Source organism: Agelaius phoeniceus, chromosome 1 (genome assembly GCF_051311805.1).
Source record: "Agelaius phoeniceus isolate bAgePho1 chromosome 1, bAgePho1.hap1, whole genome shotgun sequence".
NCBI lineage: Eukaryota > Metazoa > Chordata > Aves > Passeriformes > Icteridae > Agelaius > Agelaius phoeniceus.
In genome coordinates this window covers 77,053,790-77,075,093 of record NC_135265.1, presented here as the reverse complement: position 1 = coordinate 77,075,093, position 21,304 = coordinate 77,053,790, and the positions used below count along the sequence as shown (strand labels likewise).

General features: G+C 36.4%; 1 protein-coding gene across 7 annotated transcripts in view; it reads right to left on the bottom strand.

The window, feature by feature from the left end:
* CDH12 (cadherin 12) overlaps window positions 1–21,304 on the bottom strand; it is a 636,634-nt gene that overhangs the window by 51,406 nt on the left and 563,924 nt on the right. For all 7 annotated transcript variants that reach the window (XM_077181927.1, XM_077181904.1, XM_077181897.1 and 4 more), the window contains one exon: window positions 18,053–18,220. In XM_077181927.1, the coding sequence (XP_077038042.1) occupies window positions 18,053–18,220 (168 nt within the window). The remainder of the gene's footprint in view (window positions 1–18,052; window positions 18,221–21,304) is intronic.

Below are 21,304 nucleotides of genomic sequence, written 5' to 3'. Positions count from 1 at the left end.
AACCACCAGAGGGTGCTCTTATGAAAATTTCAGAGCTAAACAATTTTTAGCTTAGAACACTTTTGTTTTCAGATTATTTACTACAAGCTATAATAAAAAAAAATAAAAACAAACCACAACAAAAAAAATACTTTTAAAATAAGTCTTGCTGCTGACATGTAAGGAGAAAATGGTTTCATTCAGGTGAACAACCATGTTGGAAAATGCAAGACATAATAGAGCTAAATGTAAAAGTCCAAAGTGCTTTGAGGCAGCCTTTATTTTAGCAACAGCAGTAGCAGCAGGCCTGGGCTTGTAACATGGTGCCCTGACCTATTTCACTGCTCCTGAAGTGTCTGTATTCCCTGTTTAGCTCCACCTCTCGCTGGAGATTGTGAGAAACAAATGCTCACTTTGAAAATTTAAAAAGGTTTATTAAACCTTAACAAAAATGCAACAAAGAACTATATAAGGAAAAAGCTGCAGCGCTGGGAACTGCCCCTCGTGCATACCACATGGCCAGTTCATCTTCAAGATGGATGCTCAGTGTTTTATACCCCTGGGGTTTGCATCAGCCAGCCCTGGCCCTTCCCAAAGTCTGTCAGCCAGCTCTTCTTTGCCATTTATCAGTGGAGACTGCTTTCTTGTGACTTGATTTGAGGTCAGGTGTTGCCATGCTGCACCCCCTAAGCACCAAGCTTTGCCATTCCCAACTGCCCCATTCATGGGACACGTGTGCAGCCTTCTTTTTACCTGTCCTAGACAACCCTGGCTGTCTGATGGTCACAATACAGGGGGGGGAAAGGGAACTATGGGGAGTACAGAGGACATCTAAACTACAACAACATAACTATACATCCATAAAGCTTTTATTAATATTCACACAATAGTTATCTTTTAATTGTGGGAGCCAATCATCTCATCTATAACAAGTTGTTACTTTGCTCAGCTGCCGGTGAGCACCTCCATGATCAGTGTTTACAGTGGGCAGGCAGAGCTCACCTTTCTTCACGTAGCAGTCTCTGCTGTCAAAACTCCTGACTAGATTTGGAGCTGGTTTTGAGCCCAGGATGTTTGTTTCACTTCATCCTGTCTCTCAACAAAACTAGCCCCATCATTTCATTTCCCTTGGTCCATCTTGTTTTCCTGGGTCAATGTTCCACAGCTCTCACAGAGCAGCCCCTTCAGAAAACATTGGCAGTGGCCCACTCGGTTCTGCTACATGTGGCATGTAGGAGGAAATTTGCACCTCTTTTTCAACAGCATAGCAGGACAGGCTCTTGTGACTCTTGGGAGGTACATTAGGGGGATGTCTCAGAGATTTCCACCCGGCAGTGGTTCAGCCACACATCACAAAATGAGGCTTTGAAAAGCTGTATGTTATGTACCAGCAGGATAGATGTCTTTCACATTCAGTTGCTGAATTAAACAGCAGACAATGTTCCCTGTCGTTATCTCCTTACAATGCATGCTGTGTCAGCTTTTCAGCTTCACAATATTTTCAGGTGAGGAACAAAATGACATCAGCACTGCTGGGTTAGGAGCAGGCTTACTGTTTTGTGAGCTAGTAATTTGAGCTATGGTACCTCTATAATTGTCTGTTTGATTGCCTCTGAAAAAATCCCTTCTGTTTGCTTCCCCCCTCTGGCCAACAGTATGCAAAGTATACCAGAAGGCAAAATTTGTCTTTTTTCTTAGAGAAAATCCCCATGAGTAAAGTCAGCTTGTGCCAGCATTTACTTCCGGACATCACAGTGTATAGGTTTGTACTACCCATTGACTGAGCTACTAAAGACTGAGCAATTATCATTTCACTATTTTTCTTTCCAAAGGAACATACTAAAGGAAGCTGTACTTCTTAGTGTTCTTCTAACAGCAGGAAAGGATTATTATGACACAAAATGGTTTCATGACAAGATATTCTCAGCTATGTCTCAGATGTACTTCAGTGGTTCTGACTAAAGAATAAAATTTTGACATGCTATTCATGATACAGTCAGAAATCGTTCTATTATTTAAAACCATTTACAAACACGTCTATTACTGGGTCTCTGAAATGTAAATTATGAAGAAAAGAGACCCAAAAGGCCTTTATCTGCACTTGAATCTAATATTAAGTTTCCACAACATAGTCCTAGCCCTGATGTGCCAGTCCTATACAGGCTCTTATATCGGATTACAGAAATCATTGCTGCAGCCATTGCTGTTTACAGCCACAATTTTAGTGAAAATGAAATGGACGAGTGTATGATCATAGATTTTTCCATCTTTGACAGCTTGATCTCTTTTTAGTGATCTGAAGATCACTCAGATTCATTAAAACAAACTTTTCCCTATAAAATATTGCACCTGGCTGAAAAGCATATGGGACTTAGATGGAGTCAAAGAAAGACTAAATTACTAATTTCTCATTGTTTAGGTTTTTATCAGTTATTTTCAATGACTTGGCATTTCATCATTTCCAGAAATTCAACAACAATAAAGATGGGGTCATCCAGACTAATTTGAAACTCTGAAGCAGTCTTCAGCCTTGCAAGAGTCATATTTCTGAAGACATAGTATGTAATTACAGTGCCCTTGTCCTCCTGTGATATTATCTTCACAGCACATGGAAGCTGTTAACTGTTCTACTGTGACAACTTACTTTCAGAATAAAATAAATGAAAACAAATCATGTATATTGTTGCCAGCTTGCAGAAAAACTTTGAGAGAATATAATATATAGCATGAAAAACTCATTCCCTTCCTCCCCACCCTCAAATAATAGAATCCTAGAATTGCTAAATATGTTGAGCTGGAAGATACCCAACAGGAACACTGACTGCAATGCCTGACCCTGCACAGGACTCCCTGAGAGCCACACCATGTGCCTGAGAGTGTTGTCCAAACGCTTCTTGAACTCAGAAAGGCCCAGACTTTGTAGGGAGGACATTTGAAATGATCAATATATGCTATACATCAAATGAGATAGAAAGACAGCTTCGTAGATTTTTATTTTTCTGTTTCCAGCAGACATTACTTCTTCCTGTGGACTTGCTGTGACAGTTTAGCATTATTCATTTTTTATTGTCCATTTTGCCTGTATACACTACTGCCTCCATTTGCTATAGAGATATATTGAAAGAGGCCTGAGTAATAGCCTTTTACTCCCAAAGGTCCTGAAAACCTTGTTCTCTTCAGCTTCCAGGAATGATGGAACAAGCACTTCAGACAAACTTATGCAGCAGCTGGTTATGCTGCTCAAACAGTTCTGTCAAATTTTGTTGATGTGACTTCTCTGCCAACAAAAATCTTTCTTCTACTTGCATAAATCTCTTTTAAATGTGTTTTCTGAGTTTTTTCCTGTCTTTTGGGATGTACTAAAGGAGAAAGCCCTGATTTTCCTCATACTGCAGTACAAACTGGACTCTGAAACTAGCTCCCCACTTTGCTGATTTTAGTCACATATATTTCCATGTATAGGAAAGCTGGTAGCAATAAATATTGTTTTATTGCTTGGTTAGGAATTTTTCTTTCATGTTGAGTGGCATCAGTGAGGATGATAAAAATAAATGAGTGATGATGCTGTTGAAGCTTTTAAGCTGAAATAACTGACAGGGCTAATTGCTTAGTCCCAAAATCATTCAGGAAAATGAGGCAGAGGTTAGCTAACAATTCATACACACTGCCTCTGATTTTCTAAAACAAAGATGGTTCCAAAGCACACAGTGGGAAGAAATAAGAGCTGAGTAAGTGACAGGTAATCAGTCATATTGACTGAAATGCAGCACACATTTACAGTTCCTCTGACGTGATTAGATTAGTTTTAGTTTTTAAGGCTCAAAAGCTGTTCTGGGGTTTGATTTTTACTTACGAAGATGTTAGGTGCTTTTTTGTTTGTTTTTTACTTAAAAAGAGGTTTTTTTGTTGTTGTTTCTCCCCACTTGAAGTTTACACCATCATTTACTAGAAAGCTTTTCAGGTCTGATAGGAATAGCACATAAAAACCATTATTACTTCTTATCAGCAAAACAACCATTAAGAAATAACCCATGCTGGCATCCAAGGACTTAAGCTAAATGCATAATGGCCTTCAATCAAACAGCTGTAAATGATATTAGAATGTTTTTTTCCTGATCTGTCACCATATTTGTACTGTGCAAGATTATCCTCTCCTGATTTTTCTTTGTCTGTACTTCTTGCAGCTTTCTGGTAGTTGCCAAAGTATTGCATTGCAGTGGACCACAATAGCGTGATTCTTAAAGGCAAAAACACCGAAGTAAAATAATTTATCTCTCTTTCTTCTAAATATTTAATGCTTCTTCAGGAGAAAAACAAAACAAAACACCAAAACAAACAAAAGATAAACAAACAAAACAACAAAACAAAATAAATAAAACCAAACAAACCAAAACAAACAAACAAACAGACAAACAAAAACCAAAAAAACCCCACAACAACAAAAAAAACCCCAAAACCACAAAAACCAAACAACAAAACCGAAACCCACCAGATAATGTATTGTAATATTCTTTTTAAATTAAATTACCGAGGCATTTTAATTTTTATCCTGATCCAGGTTGCAAAGACACTGATTTATGTCTGTTTAGGAAGAATCATAAGGCAACAGTTCATATTTTCTCACTGGTGCTTTAACTACTGTATAATAGGCAAAGGAAAGTATAATGTAAATATATAAGCATACACTCAATATAATAAGCCTGCTACATCAGCTAATCAGCCTAATAAATAGCAGCATCTGCTCCTTAAACTAGGGAGATGTGATTTAGCACAGCAGTGAGATGCATTCATTCCTTTCCTGGATGTGGCTCTGTGCCCTACAGCGGGGCTGAGACATTGTGTGGGGGAAAAAAGCCAGGCTGTGTCACTGTGTGCCAGATGCAGGTCACACATGATCTGGGGTGGGCTTGTAAAACTTCAGTTATGGAAAGGATCTTTCCAGTCTTTAACCCACTTCTCTGGGTAAGGGTTTATGGCCTCATTAGATATAACATAACCATGCTTAAAAATTTCTGGTTCTCTTCTGTGGATTCCAAAGTCCACACCTAGAAAAATACATCTCCCCGTGCTACAGAGATTGTGGATGTTCAAGGGTCACCAGAACTTCAAGGCAAAATGAGCAGAAACAAAAACCATTTTGAGTTTGATCCTACCCTAGTTTAGGATTATCCACATGATGGAGCTTCCCCAGAGCTGGCAGCTCCTGAGCCAGCTCTATCTGGCTCCTGAGCCAACCCTTTATCATCCCCTGAGGTGAGTTATCAGACTGTGTTTTTGAAGCCATCCTCCTTCCACCTTCCTAAAGGAAAAATTTTGTTCATTATACTGGTATATTTCTTGTATACTGAAATATTCAGTATAATAATTTGCTTCTTTTTTTTGCCTACTGATAAAGTGTCATTGTCATATAGCTTTCTAAAAATAGTCCTACCCACTGCAGAGAACAATTCCACAGACATGAACTTCCCTCTTGTTGGAGCAAGGGTTCAGGAAATGGGAAATGACAGTTTATTTTTATTATCTCAAGATAGTCAAGCCCACAGCTTTTGCCTTCAAAGCGTGCTGGTTGTTGAATAAAGAATACTTGTTGCAACAGAGAGTGCTCTGTTTAACAAACTAATGTAGAAATAATTATAGAAGCAGTTGTTTGGAGCCACGCAGACTCAGATGTGTGGCCTAACACTGAGGCAAGGATAACTTAATCTTCTTTGAAAATATTAAATAATCTTTGTATGGTAGCATAGTTTTACCAAGAGGGGAAGAAAATATTAGGTTCTATAAATTCCTCAATTTTATAAAGAAGAGTTTCTTCTAGACAATATGGAGTTTCCATGTTCCAACAGGCTGAGGAGAAATAATCAACTTCCTGAGTCGCTGCTTTAATCCTGATGTTGTTGTTGTATACGAAAGATGCCACCTTTATCACTTCCTGTTTTTGTGAAAAATTTGATTTGCCAATGCATTCACATGTTAGTGTAGCTTTCTGTAACTCTGAAGGCTTATGTGGAAAACCAGTTCCACATGATCAGTTTCATTATGTATCATAACCAATGAAGAATTGTTCTGCTAATATCCAGTCTACTAATTAGAAATTACTACCAAACAAAGTAATCCAATGAGAGAAATAATTTTTGGAGTGTATAGTCCAGAAGCTTGAATCAATTATTTTGTATGTAAATTATATAGTGGTTATAAAGAATTATCAAGGTGTAACATGTCTTATAGATAGAAAACAGTTTTCAGGAGATGTCTTTCTTTTTTCAGAATCCCAGGCAGCATGTAATTGGAATTTATCACATAGGTTGGTTAGTAATATTCCAGTGATCACACCGTCACCATGAAGTAAATCAATACGCTTGTTCCCTCTATAAAATTTAAATTGAAGGATACATGTGAAACATTAACATGATAAAAAGTACATTTTCAAGGATGGGACATAGAGTTTGTAATGCTCTGCTTAACATCCCTGCTTCTTAAATATCTTGCCGGAGCCTTTTCATATTGTCTTTATCACTCTTGCACAAGATATAATAACACAACTTTTACTACAATTCATTCACTCTTAAGAATATGGTCAAACCATTTACTTTGGGATCTAAGCCAGGTGCTCTAAATCATCTGTATTGGAAGAATAATTTTTCTCTCCATTGACTAAGGAAATTAGGTTCTATTCTTAAGTCCTCCAAGTCAAACCTCAGTTGTATACCTAAAATCACCTAAACAAAGCACGCTCAACATCTGTATTACTCATAAAACTCCTTGTGAAGACTTGATTTTTACACACTCATTAAGTACATTTCATGCAATTTTTTCCCCTGAACTCCATATTACTTTTCTTCCCCATGAGGGCACAGGATGAGGCCAAAAATTATTACTTCTAAAGATGAAATTGTGAAATCATCAAGTACATGTTTATAATAGTTTCCTATACTTTGTTTCAAGTTTTGGTTTACTCTCTGCAGTTTCCTTAATTGCTTGTGATTTAGTGTGCGATATAGATAGGAGAATAGTAATATAATGGGATAGCAATTGCGTATTTTGCATTTGTCTTCTCTTATACTTTTATAGCAAGTACACTCAACTTATCACAAGTGAAGCTTATGTTTTACAATTTAAGTCTTTTAAGTAAGGTCTCCTTATAAATATTGCTCATTTTGCTATAAAATGCAAAAGTCATGAATGCTTAATTACAAGTCTTTCTCTTGTGAGCACTAGACAATCACATTTATAAAATCAACAAATTTTCCATAGAAGACACCAAGAATAAAATAATTGTCATGAATTCAAGAAAAAACTTAAAAAATATACTCTAGAATATTTCTGTTGTTTTCTTTTTATTTTACAGCTTTCTCTCTGCAAATATACTGAAGACATATTTTGGATTCACGGAAGACAGTTACAAACTGCTTGGTATCGTCAGCTCAGCTCCTACTGCTGTCATTAGGAACATGTGGATTGTTGCAAGCACTTGGGCATCCCATTGAATGCTTTTACAAGGCGTGGAGCACTGCTGAAATTCTGCCTACAACTGCAGTTCTTTGATATTTTTGAAAATCATGTGCCTAAACTCTTGTGATTATAATTAGATAATTACATATGGTCTGTTTCATTTTATGTTGCCCTTTAGTCTCTAAATTTTCAGAAAGTAAGCTCACCACAGTCAGAAGTAGAAAGGATATGTTGATTTCTTACTTAGATGGAAGACCTCAGGGAAAAAGGCAGATGCTGCCAGAACTGATAGTGACACAGCAAGTGGCACTGTTGTCAGTGAGTCACTTTGGAACCAATTCTCAAAGCATTGCAAGGCAACCCCATGCTGCTAAATCTGTAGCCTTAGCTACTTTTCAATATCAGAGTAGGCGGAGATGCATGGGGCTTTCAAGACATACCAATGTTACTGAGAGTAATTTCATGCATCCAATCTAAATACTCTCTGTGTTTTGAATGAATAATTTCTTCATCGCTCCCCGCAGAAAACACATTGTAGTGGAATGAATGACATGATTCCTGCCAAAGGTTGTTGAATTTCTATGAACTGTATTTGTACCTTCTCTACATAAGGTAGCAGATGTAAAATACCATTATTAATGATAATAATCTACTATGATGATAATTATAGTGTTTAAAACAATTTACCTAATCTTTCCATTAATGATCAATTACTGCTTAGAGATGATGATAGGAGGGAAATGAATTAACAACAGAATGTTATAACAAATAGATAATATTAAAGTTCTAATCACTATTGTGCTCATTTGTATTTCTTGAACTATTGTTTACAGTGCAATCAGAGCATTGCACTTCAGCCAGTGAGAAATTACCTATATTTTTCATTGGCTATGCAGTAGTTTAAAGAAACAGCTATATTTGGGCTTATGCTCTGCTTTGGAGCTAAGGGTTCAGTCTCTCTCAGTTTATACCTTCAAACAGGTTTTTGTTTCATTCAATATGTACTCCAAACAGTCCTCAGATAACCTTTGCTACTTATGCATTCTTGAGAAAGTTAAAAAACAATATAAGTGCAGCAGACAAAGAATTTGCTAAACACATAGTGTTTTGAGAATCTGTGGTAATTGAATATCTCCCCCTCCAGTTTATTTCTCAGTTTTCTTCCAATTAGCATGCTTTGGTTGGGAATAGTTATTCATTCTGAACAAAATTATTCACTCTTCAAGATGCTTTATGATTAAGAACATGCAACAGTGACAGCTACAAAAAAGAGAAGAAGTTTCCAGGGAGTTTTTACTAAGGTTACATGCACCTTGGGGGGAAAACCAGCTCTTACTAAAAGTGCATGAAGAATTCTGATATGGAAAGGAATAAGAAAAAAAAAAAAAGTTGGCATAAGTGTAAATAGAAATTTTTATAGAGGCTAAATTTTGACTCTTTTATGTTTGACACACACAAATAATCATAGAAGACTACTTAACTGTGGGGTACTGTGACCCAAAGAGAGCTGCATGGCCTGGATTACAAAGCATAGACTCAAACCAGTTGCAAATATACAAAGAAATTTCATGTACCAGCTTCTGTGGCCCAGAAGCCAGCCAATATAAATGGCCTAATTCCATGTTATTAAATTCTTTTACACACGCCAAAATAGGTCAATTTCATGGAAAGTGATTGCAGAAAATAGTTCCTGACCTGTACTAATTTCTCCAAATGCCCTGAATTTCTCTGAGAAAGCTTGACTTGGTGTTGGTCAAAATTGTGCCCTGGACTGTTCCAAGACTAACAGTACAGACAACGTAAAATTTCAGGAACTTTCCCAGATATTCTCATGTCCTTCTTTTGCTTTGAAAAGCAAAATGTAATAAGCCATTGTATATCTTCTTTTAGTCAATGTAAAAATGCCCACAATTTCACTGATTAAATGGTGGTGAAGGGAAAAGAAAAATACAGGGGCTTTTTTTATGACTACCTGTCAAAAATGTAAGTCAAGTGAGTGAAACAGAAGCAGCAGGCAAGGGTCACTGAGCTGTGTGACAGAGTAGTGGCCAAAACAAGTAAGATGAAGATGTAAAGAGTTTATCTGGGGTGGTGAAGACTCATGATTTCAGTACAGTAAAATATTGAGAGACACAGAACTGAGAGTGACTCAGCAAAATATAAATTCTTTTTGCAGTGGTACCATTGGGAAATTAAAAAAAAAAAAAAACCACACCTACTTGTGGAGTTGAAGGAGGAGATGGTCACAATCTAGTTATACGATGAAAATGAGATCAAGGATAAGTATGTGTCTCTCACACAGGAGAGTGGAGAAAAGAGTGCATGTTGAAAATAAGGATATGCAGGATGAGGAGGTAAGAGAGGCCAAAAAGAGTATGAAACAGGTGAGAGACAAATGCAAATAGTACAGAGGTGTGAGACTTGGAAGGAACCTGGAATAAAGAGGAGCTACCTTTGGTTCTCCTCTGATTCCTGTAAGAGCCCTGTGCAGATACTGGTCAGCTGGTATTTTTTATTGTACTGATTCGACTATAGCTTTACTGATGCTAAAGCAGTTGTGAGTCAAAGGTATTGCAATCCAAAATGGGCACTGTTTTCCTGATTAGCTTGCAATTGTATGAGCCCATTTATGGAGCATTTGCATTCCTATCTTCCATCACTGTTTGAAATGGTTGGTTAAAGTACATGCTTAACTCAAAAAATTATGCTTGAATTTACTCAAAACTCTCAGGTAAGTGAAAATCAGAGTTGCATAAGATTTTCTGACATTAAACAATATAAGCCTGGTTAACAGGATCAAGCTGTTGATTTTTTCCTTTTAGGTCTTATGACATAGACATTAGAAAATTAAAGATAGAGAAAATCAGGATTTGACCTTCCCTCCTCTTCTGATTCAAAGCAGGTTCTGGCTCAGTCTCACAACTAATCTCTGCCTGCAGACTAGTCTGCAATGAATCTGTCCACCTGTCCTGTGCAGGTATCTCCCAATTGGTATAGCAGACGTAATTAGTTGCTGGAACTGAATTAGGGCATCTTGTCTGCCAGGCAAATTCTTTAATCAATGAAAGATGGACTCATTTTTATTCTGATGCAAGTGCTGTATATAAAGCACAACTTTTAACAGAAATACTGAGAGAAGCCATGTTTCCATATCTAAATTAAAGGGAGTAGAACAACTTCCCAGAAACTCATGCAGACTTGTTAAAATGTTTAATTAGGCAGATCTGAACCTTAATCCTCAGTAAATTTTCTAGTTAAAGGAAAGTAACTAAGTTTTCTAGTTCTAAATTGTCCAAGAAGGATGGAATAAATCTCCCTCACTTATTTTTAAATCAAATCTATGCTTTCATTATTTAAATTTTTAGATTAGTGAACAGAATAATTTATTAATCACATGATCTTTTTCTATAGATTTCTACCGTGTTGGATTTGTGTTGCATTCTTCTGAAATTTTTAACAGTAGATACATATGCCACTCATCCAAAGCAATGGAATAAAATATTTTCCTTTCTGTCTCTTGTGAACCAGAAGACCTCTTCCTTACACTCTGCTTCTGAATCAGTTTTTCAATGTAATCTGAGCTAGACTTGTTCAAAGTCACTTGAATGGAATCAGCTACATTTATTTTACTGAGTTAAAAACTGACCAGTTTTAATGTACTCAAACTTATGACAATTAATGCATGTGCAATTTCTGTGATGTACTAAGCTTCCAATAACATATAAAAAAGTAACTATTATAAGAATTTTCAATCTAAAAAGTGTGTATGCATATGTACATATAGACAGGCTATTTCTGGTTCAGCACTTGGTTGTTCTTTTTAAATATTTCTACAGATTGTAGTATTTGACAGTAAGCCTATTAAAATAAACTACAAACCAATAAACAATAATAGAAAAAAAGATGCAATCTAAAGGGCAATAATATGCAAAGCGTATTCCTAATATATAATACATACTATGTCTATATAATAGGTCATCCAGTTAATAGATCATTTAAATGCCATGCCAAGCTTAAATAACTAAGAGAATAAAAGGCTAGTTTATGTTTGAAAAGGTCCTTTTACTTACACTGAAATTCCTGGAATTGCATAAATGAAAGGTGTTTTTCTCTTTGTTTCTGAATTGTCTATTTTATGAACTTCGTTCTCTAAGATTATTGTTTCCTCTGCTGTCTCCAGCGGAGGATTTAATATATTCTATGGAATACTCTGTACTGGCCACTGGTGAAATACAAATCCAATTACCTGAAAACTCCTACAGTATGGACTGATGTGCAAGGTTGTAGGAATGATCCTTCAACCTTGCTTTATTTTAGGTGTCACCACCAGAAAGATGAATGGTTGTGTTTCTGTTTCCAAACATGTTAGCATTTCTGGGTATTTGCCATGTTCTTTTATGCAAACTATCTTGATGGATTCACTGAGTTGCTTTTGGAAAGACAAATGACAGCAAAAAAAATGGCCCTTGTGATGTCTAGGCCTTGCTCTACAGCTGTCTGAATATTTTAAATGTGGTTGCAAACCCACCCTGAGATAATGGTTTCTGGCCATCAGATATGCTTTTTTTTTTTTTTTTTTAAACAAAGACATGCACAAGTACACAAAATTCAAATACTGGGTTCAAGCCTTAATTAATTTCTCTTCTGTTAGAAAAAGCTTTTAAACACTCTCTCAAAAAATGTACTTCTGTTAGCTGCAAATGATGTGATAAAATATAACTTTATCTAAATAGCTCTTTTGAGTTCAGAAAAGCAAATGAGGGAGGTGAGAGATTAAAAAATACACACCCTAAAAAGAAACCAAACTTATTAATGACTTCATAAGATACTTGAAATATTTTATTTGCTAATATCAGAATAAATAGTGTATAAATTTTAAAATTCAACTGTACTTTTTTATGTCAGGGCCATATTCTCTAAAAGCATATTTATGTCATATTAAAATAAAAAGACATACTATTCCTTTGACTAAAATGATTCTCATGTACTTTTATTGCTCAGCATATAAGAGTTTATATCTCTAAATTGTTTTCACACTCGCTCTGTCAGCAGTGAACAAAAGAAAGAGACTGGGAAACTGAAGCATTATAACTTACAAAGTATGAATCCACCACTTCATTTAATTAGTTTGATTCCATAAAGCATAATTTATAGCAACTTATTATGCAACCTTTTGTCATTTAAATGTTGAAATAAATATAACCCATCCATTTTTTTCTTGAAGCTTATTTTAAGAATTGGAAACAAGCCACTGCTGTCCTGGCAGCTTGCTCAGACTGGTCCTCTGCTTGATGAGTCAAGGGTTAGCCCATTAGCTTTCAGGAATTATGTGCTTAAATATGTTTTTACTTAGCCAGCTATCATGTACATAAGTAGCTGAGGGAGAAAAGCCATCAGTTCCCTTGTGGATCAGGATGCCTGCCTACACGTACACAGCTTTTGTCCACTCCTCTATGCTCAAAGGCACTGTGGTGTTATACCAAATATTTTTCAATTACTCAAACATTCGGTTATGATAGGAAAAGCACTTGCCTTTTCAGCCATTGCCTTATTTTTTCCTCTTGTTTTGGTAAAAATAAAACTTTTATATCAAATATTAATTTTAATATTTACAAAAAGGTCTATTTTTAACAATGAAAAATGCACAGCAATGCAGAGAGCTGCTGTACTAATGAAGAGCCAGGGAAGAAAGAAAATACTTCTGGAAATAAATTTTTACTAATAAAATCATTTAGATTAATTTTTTTCTACTAGTTTTAAAGAAAATATCAGTTTATTGAAGTGTCAGTTTTCTGAAATGTGGGCCAACAGATACCTGCAGGTCAAACAACTCTGACAGAAATCTATGTTTAGAGGTTTCCTCTCTGTTACACTCCTCATTACTAGGAGACATGCAAGGTGGGAGTTCCCCACTGAATACGTTCAAAAGCACAGGTTCTAAATAAAAAATTCTGTGTTCAGCAGGATAGTCAGTGGTTTTTCATCACTGGATGCTGATAACCCATCCAAACCTGCCTGTCTCCTTAAAAGACCCTCAATGAGATGAAGGTGTTTCATGATACATTTTTTTTTGCAAGCTTGTAATGTATTATTTATCAAGGTAGCTCCTTCCAAATATTAATAATATATGTTCTCCTACTTCTGCTCTTCTGCTGTGAAATTTTTTTTTTTTTCCTCCAGCTTTACTAAGTTCAGAAAATAAATTTAAACTTTATCCTGTGAAATGTTAGGTGATCTATAGCATGACTTATTTGGCATAAGTCCTTTGCAAAACTGTGGTCCTGATTATGTGACACAAAAACATTAACCCTGCAGCAGTTTGTGTCCTTTTTTCCAGTCTGCACTTCCTGGCTTTGTTTACCAATGACGAGCAATGGGATACTGGAGGTCTCAATCCCAGCAGCACGCAGGGGTCCTGACCTCTTGCCAGGCCTGAACTTGGCACCTACACTGGATTTTAAAGACTTATTTTTCACATAAACTAAAATTCTTCACAAGTATCCTTTTAGCTATGGTAGTCAAGCAAATGGCAAACTCCACGTCCTGGCAAGTAATTACTCCAAATCATTGTAATGCTTTCAAGGGAAAAAAAAAGAAAAATACAGTTGTTATGTTTGAAATATAATTAATACTCCACATTTTCTCACTTATTTATTTTGTTTAGCTGTAATTAGCCTGGTGTCTCTGTGAATTTCAGGCACACTATACATCATCTCATGCTGGATAAGCAAACAGGGCTGACTAAGTAAATCCCCATTGATCAAGACTGTTGTCTGTAACACATGCCAAAAAAAAAAAAAAAGGCTTGACCAATACACTGTAGTTCCCACACTGACATTTTAGCTTGTAAGCCATTTTAAGTGTTTGCTATTTTCGATAGCAACACAAACTTCCAATCTTATTCTCATCTGTTTTGTTGAGCATCACTGCTGTAATTTGTCTTTTTTGACATTTGATATAATAGAAAGAAAATATTTTCAACCTTACTAGCATGCAAAGTACAGGACAATCTTGGTCTCTTTTGAGTGATTTATTTTGCTTCTTCATAGCAACAATTGGGCAAAGATGTCATAACTGCAATTCATGCATTAAATGAGACCTGGAGGCTATCTTCTTCAAAGAGGATGATAAATTCCATGGTTTCCCTGTGTCATGAAAACCATCTGACATTATGCAAAAATTGTGCATTTTTGCACACCACAGTAGATGAAATCATACAACAAAATATAAAATACTAAGGTCCCTTACAACAAAGGAAGTAAAATATGCAACTAAAAATTAGAATGGGAGTGAGCACTGGGCACATGAAGCTTGCCAATGAACTGAGTTTTCAGTCCCCAGACAGTTTCATTATTTCCTGTTGTACTCATGGCACCCTTCAAACAACAGAGGTTCCAGCTGAAAGGAAGGATCAAACTGCAATTTTGGGCAGTTTAACAAGCACTAAGGATGAAGGCAGAAAGAATGATGCTACAAAGAGGCCCTCTGGGATGATTTTTTTATTGATCAGGTTTGGAGCATCCCACAAGCGCTTTGACAGCATGTCATGAAACTAAAGGAGATATCATGTGAGGTCTGATAAAATAAAAAAAGTCTTAGGATTGAAGTTTAGGCTAGCACAAACGAAACCTGAAGATAAGGACGTTCATAGTAACATAGTTTGAACTAGTCTCACCATGTACAATCAGGAGAAAAAGATTGAAAGGTAGAGCTTTAAATAAATGCCTGGCTGAGAAAAAGGGGTGAGGAGAAGTGAGTCACAATATTAGAATGTTGGAGCACTTGTTAAAGAATAGGAGAAATTGTGAAATTCATTTTGGCCATAAGAAAAATAGCCTTATGAAAGTTTAAAAACTTTTCTATGACCATTGTGATACCTAGTGAAAGGTTCAGGAGAATTTTAAGATGTTGGAAAGCACAACATTGGGAAAAAAAATGGACAAGTATGCAGTTCAGACAAAGGGTAAAGTAATGAGAATTCTGCATTTTTCACTGGAGAATGCTACAAAAGGAGATGACAGCCCAGTAAGAAATGCAGAAGTGGTAGTTCATGCAGAATCAAACTAGGGACCATTAAGGGAAGAAAGAATACCATAATATAAAGCCAAGAGTTAAAATGGGACCTAGTTACCTAGTATAGGCAACTTTAATGCTTAATGCTAAAGAAGAATATCAACATTATACCTGTGTTCAATATCTGTGGGAAAGAAGAAAATCAGTCAGGCAGCATAGTATCAAGGAGCAAAGTACACAGGAAAGTCACAGCAGACTTTGTCCATGGATGAATAATGATGGTTGTGAAAGGAATCTTTGTCAACTAAGACTTAAAAAAGAGGACAGTATTAACATTAGCTATTCAGGAAAAGTTCCCTAGTTATTCTATGCTTTACAACAACTATAATTAGTTTAAATGCAAAACTTGTGCAGGAGCAATAAAAACTAGAATTACAAGATGGTTGTATTCAGTTAAATGAATAATAATAGGAAAGTGGAAATAAATAAAACTGAGGCATATTACTATAGAAATTCTGAATGAGATAACTGAGATTGTTAAATCACTATGGGTGGTGTGGATGCTATCTAGGGATATCATTTAGAAGACCCACAGCAAATGCACATATCCATTAAAAGGAAAATCTGTAAGGGCAAACAACATAGCTAATAAAAGAAAGAAAACATCTTTCAAAAAGATGAAGTTGTGTCTCAGAGAGGACAATAGAAAGAACCATAAACCTGCTTTATCTATAAAACCACAATAAAGAAGACAAAAAATGAGTTTGAATAAATCTCTGCAAACAAGCTAATAATAATTGTCTTTTAAGATATCTGGAGGCAAAAACCTGAGAGGAACTGTGCAAAGCCAGCCCAAAACTGAGATACAGAAGTGCTCAGAGAAGATAAGATCACAAATGTAAAACTTACTACGTTTTTTTCTTTATTGTTAGTGTAGAAAAACTGGGGATTTTTTTTTTCTACCTTAGAACTTTATAGGGGACTCAGGAGAAGGTTAAATTAGCTATAGAAGTAGTTGTGGAACAAACAGACACAACAGGAACAAATCATTTGGATTAGCTGTTACATGCCCAAGAGCCTGAAGAATGAAATAAGGGAACTATTATGATGTGCAATATTTTGCTTCAAACCACTGTGGCAAAAGAAGACTTGGAGGTATAATATAACACTGATTTTTTTCACCCAAAAGTTCTCCAGGGAGTCCAGGGGAGACAAGGATGGATATGACTGACATGTACAGGCAAAACAGTAGGCAAATCAGTAGGAACAGATTTACTCAATTCAGAGAAAATTTCCCATTCTGAAAAAAGAGAAATCAACACAGCTTCTCTAAATAAAGCTGATATTTTGCAGTGCTTTCTGAATTCTTTGAAGAGGTTAACATTAGGCAGGCAATTATGTAAAGATGGATTAAAAGAAAATGAGGGGGAGCTCTTAGTTGTATGATACATATTGATCTGTGTACCTCTGACAGAACATGTGGACTCAAATTTAACATAAATTTCAAAGCAATGGGGCAAATTGCTGCAAGAAAAATACATTAGGCATTGTTAAATACAAAGACACCATTAGAACTAAATACAATTAGATAGTAAGGAAGTCTTATGAAGTATTGCTTGGCCTGTTTTATGGATACCATCTACACATGAGTGTAAGAGACAGAAGGAGTGACCAAATGGATCCTTCTCATAACATGATTTTTCTTACATACCTGCAAAAGCACAATTTATTTTCAGACTGAGTAAAAGAAGTAGAATTTTTATGAGAGAAAACTTCACAGTTGCAGATGTGATTTTGTACCTATGGAGTATTCATGATACATATAGTGCGATTTCAATTCATAGGCAAGAAAGAGATGCAAAGTAAAAGCTGCCATGATCTTACTGCAGATTCATGCAATATATTCTAATATAAATTAGCCTTACTAATGAATTTTAACAGCTAATTATTTTGGCATAGTTATCAAGATATATGCTTGTTTAGTTTCTGCATTTTGAAGGTACAGAATATACCAAACTTCAGTAAATTTATGGAGACAAGTATATGACAATCCTCCTAATCATACACAGACTATAAAACTCTTTAAATTAGCATACATCTGAAAAGCTTCATTTAAACTAACTGATGTGAAACATAATAAATTATCAGTAAATGATCACTGTTTGGAGGCTGTAAGTGTTTTCAGGGACAGATATAACCTTCTGTGCCAAGACATATAAAAATCTGTTCCTGAATATAACAGTAATGCTTAGCATGAGCTAGCTCTGCCTTTGGTACCTGGAAGTCTCAGGTTATAACCTTTTGTAATTTGAAGGAGTTCATTCAGTTTCCCTTGACAAAATAGTATTTCCCAAATAATTTTTATAGTGTAAATGAAATTAACTCATGCTCAGGCTGGTTTTGGGTGGAATGATGATATATATCCTCTTAAGCATTCAACTCATACTTTCAAATTGAGCTTTATATTATTTTTTAAAAACAGGATGTCTGATTTTTCTTCATCATATACTGTTCTTTTTCCAGGATCTCAGTTTCTTATCTACAGAGCTTTTCCAAATTGATACTTTTAGTCATGCTTATTTGAAAATCAGTGCTTTGGAATATTACATACTCTTAGGAAATCTGGGTGGGTTGTCGTTGACATCCGTGAGAGTAATGTTTACAGTGGTAGTACCAGCTAGTCCTCCCAGCTGTCCTCCCATGTCCTTGGCTTGGATTAGAACTTGATATTGTTCTTTCACTTCTCTGTCCATATTTGGCAAAGCTGTTCTTATTACACCTATGAGAAGAAATGAAAAAGAAAAGGAGCAAATAAACAATGGGCTGTGATTGTCTACTCTTACAAATTAATACTGGATCTCTTGAACCAGGTATAGAATTCTTCTGAATGGTTTGATGAGAGGAGGTCACATGAAAACACAAAAATCACTCAGGCTTTTTGAAAATGTGTTTGTCAGCTACTCGACCACTCAAAATGACTGTTTTGTCTTTTCAATCAGGATATGAATGGATGAAAGAGAATGATGCGTTTTCACCAGGGATGTGAATGCTGTGATCACAGGTTTGCAATATCAGGGATGAGGAATACTGCCTTGTACAGAGTAAGGCAATGTGGAAAGACGTGACATTGCATTGCACAGCCTGCATCTTCAATTGTTTCCAACCATTCACTTGACAATAAATGCAAGTTACTGTAGGCCGAGACAATGTTCCTCTGTACAAAAGGAGGTCTTTATTAGAAGACCCTAGAGAAAGTTTTCTTGATATAGCAAATATGCAGTGAAAATTTGAGGAATTTTCTATTAAAAAAGGAATTAAATATCACTGTAAGACATGAGTTTTAGTCTTTAGTTATTTTGGATAGTTGCTATCTAAGCAGATACGCCACAATCTCCCTTCCGATATGCTAAGAATATATAGAATTAAAGGAAGACTTAGAGAGAGAAAGAGAGGAGAGAAAGGGAGAGATACTACTGAACACACAGATTAACCAATGAGGTTGTATAATGCTAAAAGGTTTGGGGTACTAAAGGCTTTTTCTTGAAATAAAATATGTAGGAGGAAATACATGTCTTCGTCAGAATTTTACAAATATAAATAGTATTGTAAAATGCTATTTATTCAACAACAGTTATCAGAAAATGTCTAGGTGCACATTCAGATAACATGAAAAATTGAAAAATTACTGGAAGTATGGCCTTCCTGGTTCTTATTGATTTAGAAAGTATTATTGTCTAGTATTAAACAATTTGATGATGTCAAAAGCAGGTTTTTACCTTGTGTTAAAATGGGTCTGGAATGGCATGAAGCAAACTTTAAGGACCATTCTTATCTTTATAGCAGCTCAGCACTGCTGTCTTAACAAGCCAGAATAGGAACCATTAGCTTATAATACTTTTTCAGAGTCTAGAAATAATATTGACCTAAATCTGCTATTTCTGGAACCTATTAAAAATTCCCATTGAATGGAACTCTATAATGATTTCCTTTCTTGCCACCTGTAACATGACGATAATGACAATATTAGAAATCACCATTTTCCTGCCTCAGGATGGCATGTACTATACTGTACACAGTTTGCTCCAAACTGAAATCTTTAATTATAAATCTGCAAAAAGTTTTTTAAAAAGTTTTTTCATATTCATGAGATTCAGAAAAAGATTATTTTTGCAAATAGGATGAACTTTACAGGTTTCCTCTTGAATCTCTAAATCTTAATTATTGCTCAATTTGGCATTGTGGAGGCTATATGTTCCACAGTATTTTACAACATCCTTGGTATGTTCATTCCAAGGAGAAAAGACCGATGGGAATGAAAGGTCTCCTGTGTCACTAACAAAATGAAATATAAGAATTACAGAATCAGAATATGCTAAGTTGGAAGCCACCCATCAGGATCATTGAGTGCAACTCCTGTCTCTGTGCAGGACACACCAAGAGTCATAACATGTTCCTCAGAGTGTTTGTACAAATGCTTAATGAACTCTGTCATGCTGAAGCTGTGACCACTTCCCTGGTAAGCTTTTCCAGTGCCCAACCACCCTCTGGGTGAAAAACCTTTCTCTGATATCCAACTTAAACCTCCCCTGACTCAGCTTTATGACATTTCCTCGAGTCCTGTCACTGGCCATGAGAGAGAGATCTGTACCTGCCCCTCCTCTTCCACTCATGAGAGTGCTGGAGACCACAATGAGACTTCCAATGAGTCCCCTCCAGACTGAACAGACCAAGTGACCTCAGCTGCTCTTCATATGGCTTACCCTCAAGGCCCTTCTCTCTGAGAGCTCACATGGGTCTTTTTTATATTATGGCACCCAAAACTGCCCCCAGCACTTGAGGTGAGGCTGCCCCAGTGCAGAGCAGAGAGGGACAATCCCCTCCCTTGCCCAGATGGCGATGCTGTGCCTGATGCTTCCAGGAGACAGTTGGCCCTCCTGGCTGACAGGACACAATGATTCAGATTCAATTGGCCATTGTCCAGGACATCCAGGTTCCTCACCACAGTGCTGCTTTCCAGCCCCTCATTCCCCAATCTCAACACAACCAGGGTATAGACTGCAGAATCTGGTACTTTGTTAAGCTTCATATGTTTGGTGACTGCCCAGCTCTCTATTTTGTCAAAAATCTGCAGGACCTCCCTGCCTCCAGGAAAGTCGACAGCTCCTCCCAATTTAGTCTCATCAACAAACTTACGTAGTGTTCCTTGCAGTCCTGTGTCCAAATCATTTATGAGGATGTTGAAGAACACTGTGTTGAGGATGGATCCCTACAGAGCCCCACTAGTGCTAGGTCACCACTCTGATCACCCCATCACTCAGGTCACCCCATTCACTACAACCCTTTGTGCCTGACCTGTGAGCCAGCTGCTCACCCATGACATGATGTGGTGTTTACCCAGCTGTGTGCTGGACATTTTGTCCAGAAGGATCCTGTGAGAGATGGTATCAAAAGCTTTGCTGAAGCTCAAAAAGATGACAGAAAAACATGACAGAAACAACTGAGCATGGGCACACAGCAGGTTGTGAAGAGAGAAAAGCAGTTTTTCTGGTTGATATAGGTGTTCTGGGTACAACTAAGTGACTGTCTCAGAAATGTTGCAGGGTTTTTTCAGAAAATGAAGAATAGGCAATCACTCCAGTAGTAAAGTTCCAAATCACCCACTATTTATTCCTATCTGGAAATGTAAGGTCATTCTATATATTTTTCTGGAAAAAAAAACCTTATCTTTAGAAAAGAAAAAATCTATGAAAGTAATTTTTATGTCTTGAAATTCATGGGCAATTTCTTCTTTCTGTCTACGCTATTTCAAAGACTTAGACAAAATACTGAGAAATATTATTTCTTCCAAAATCAGTTCATATGG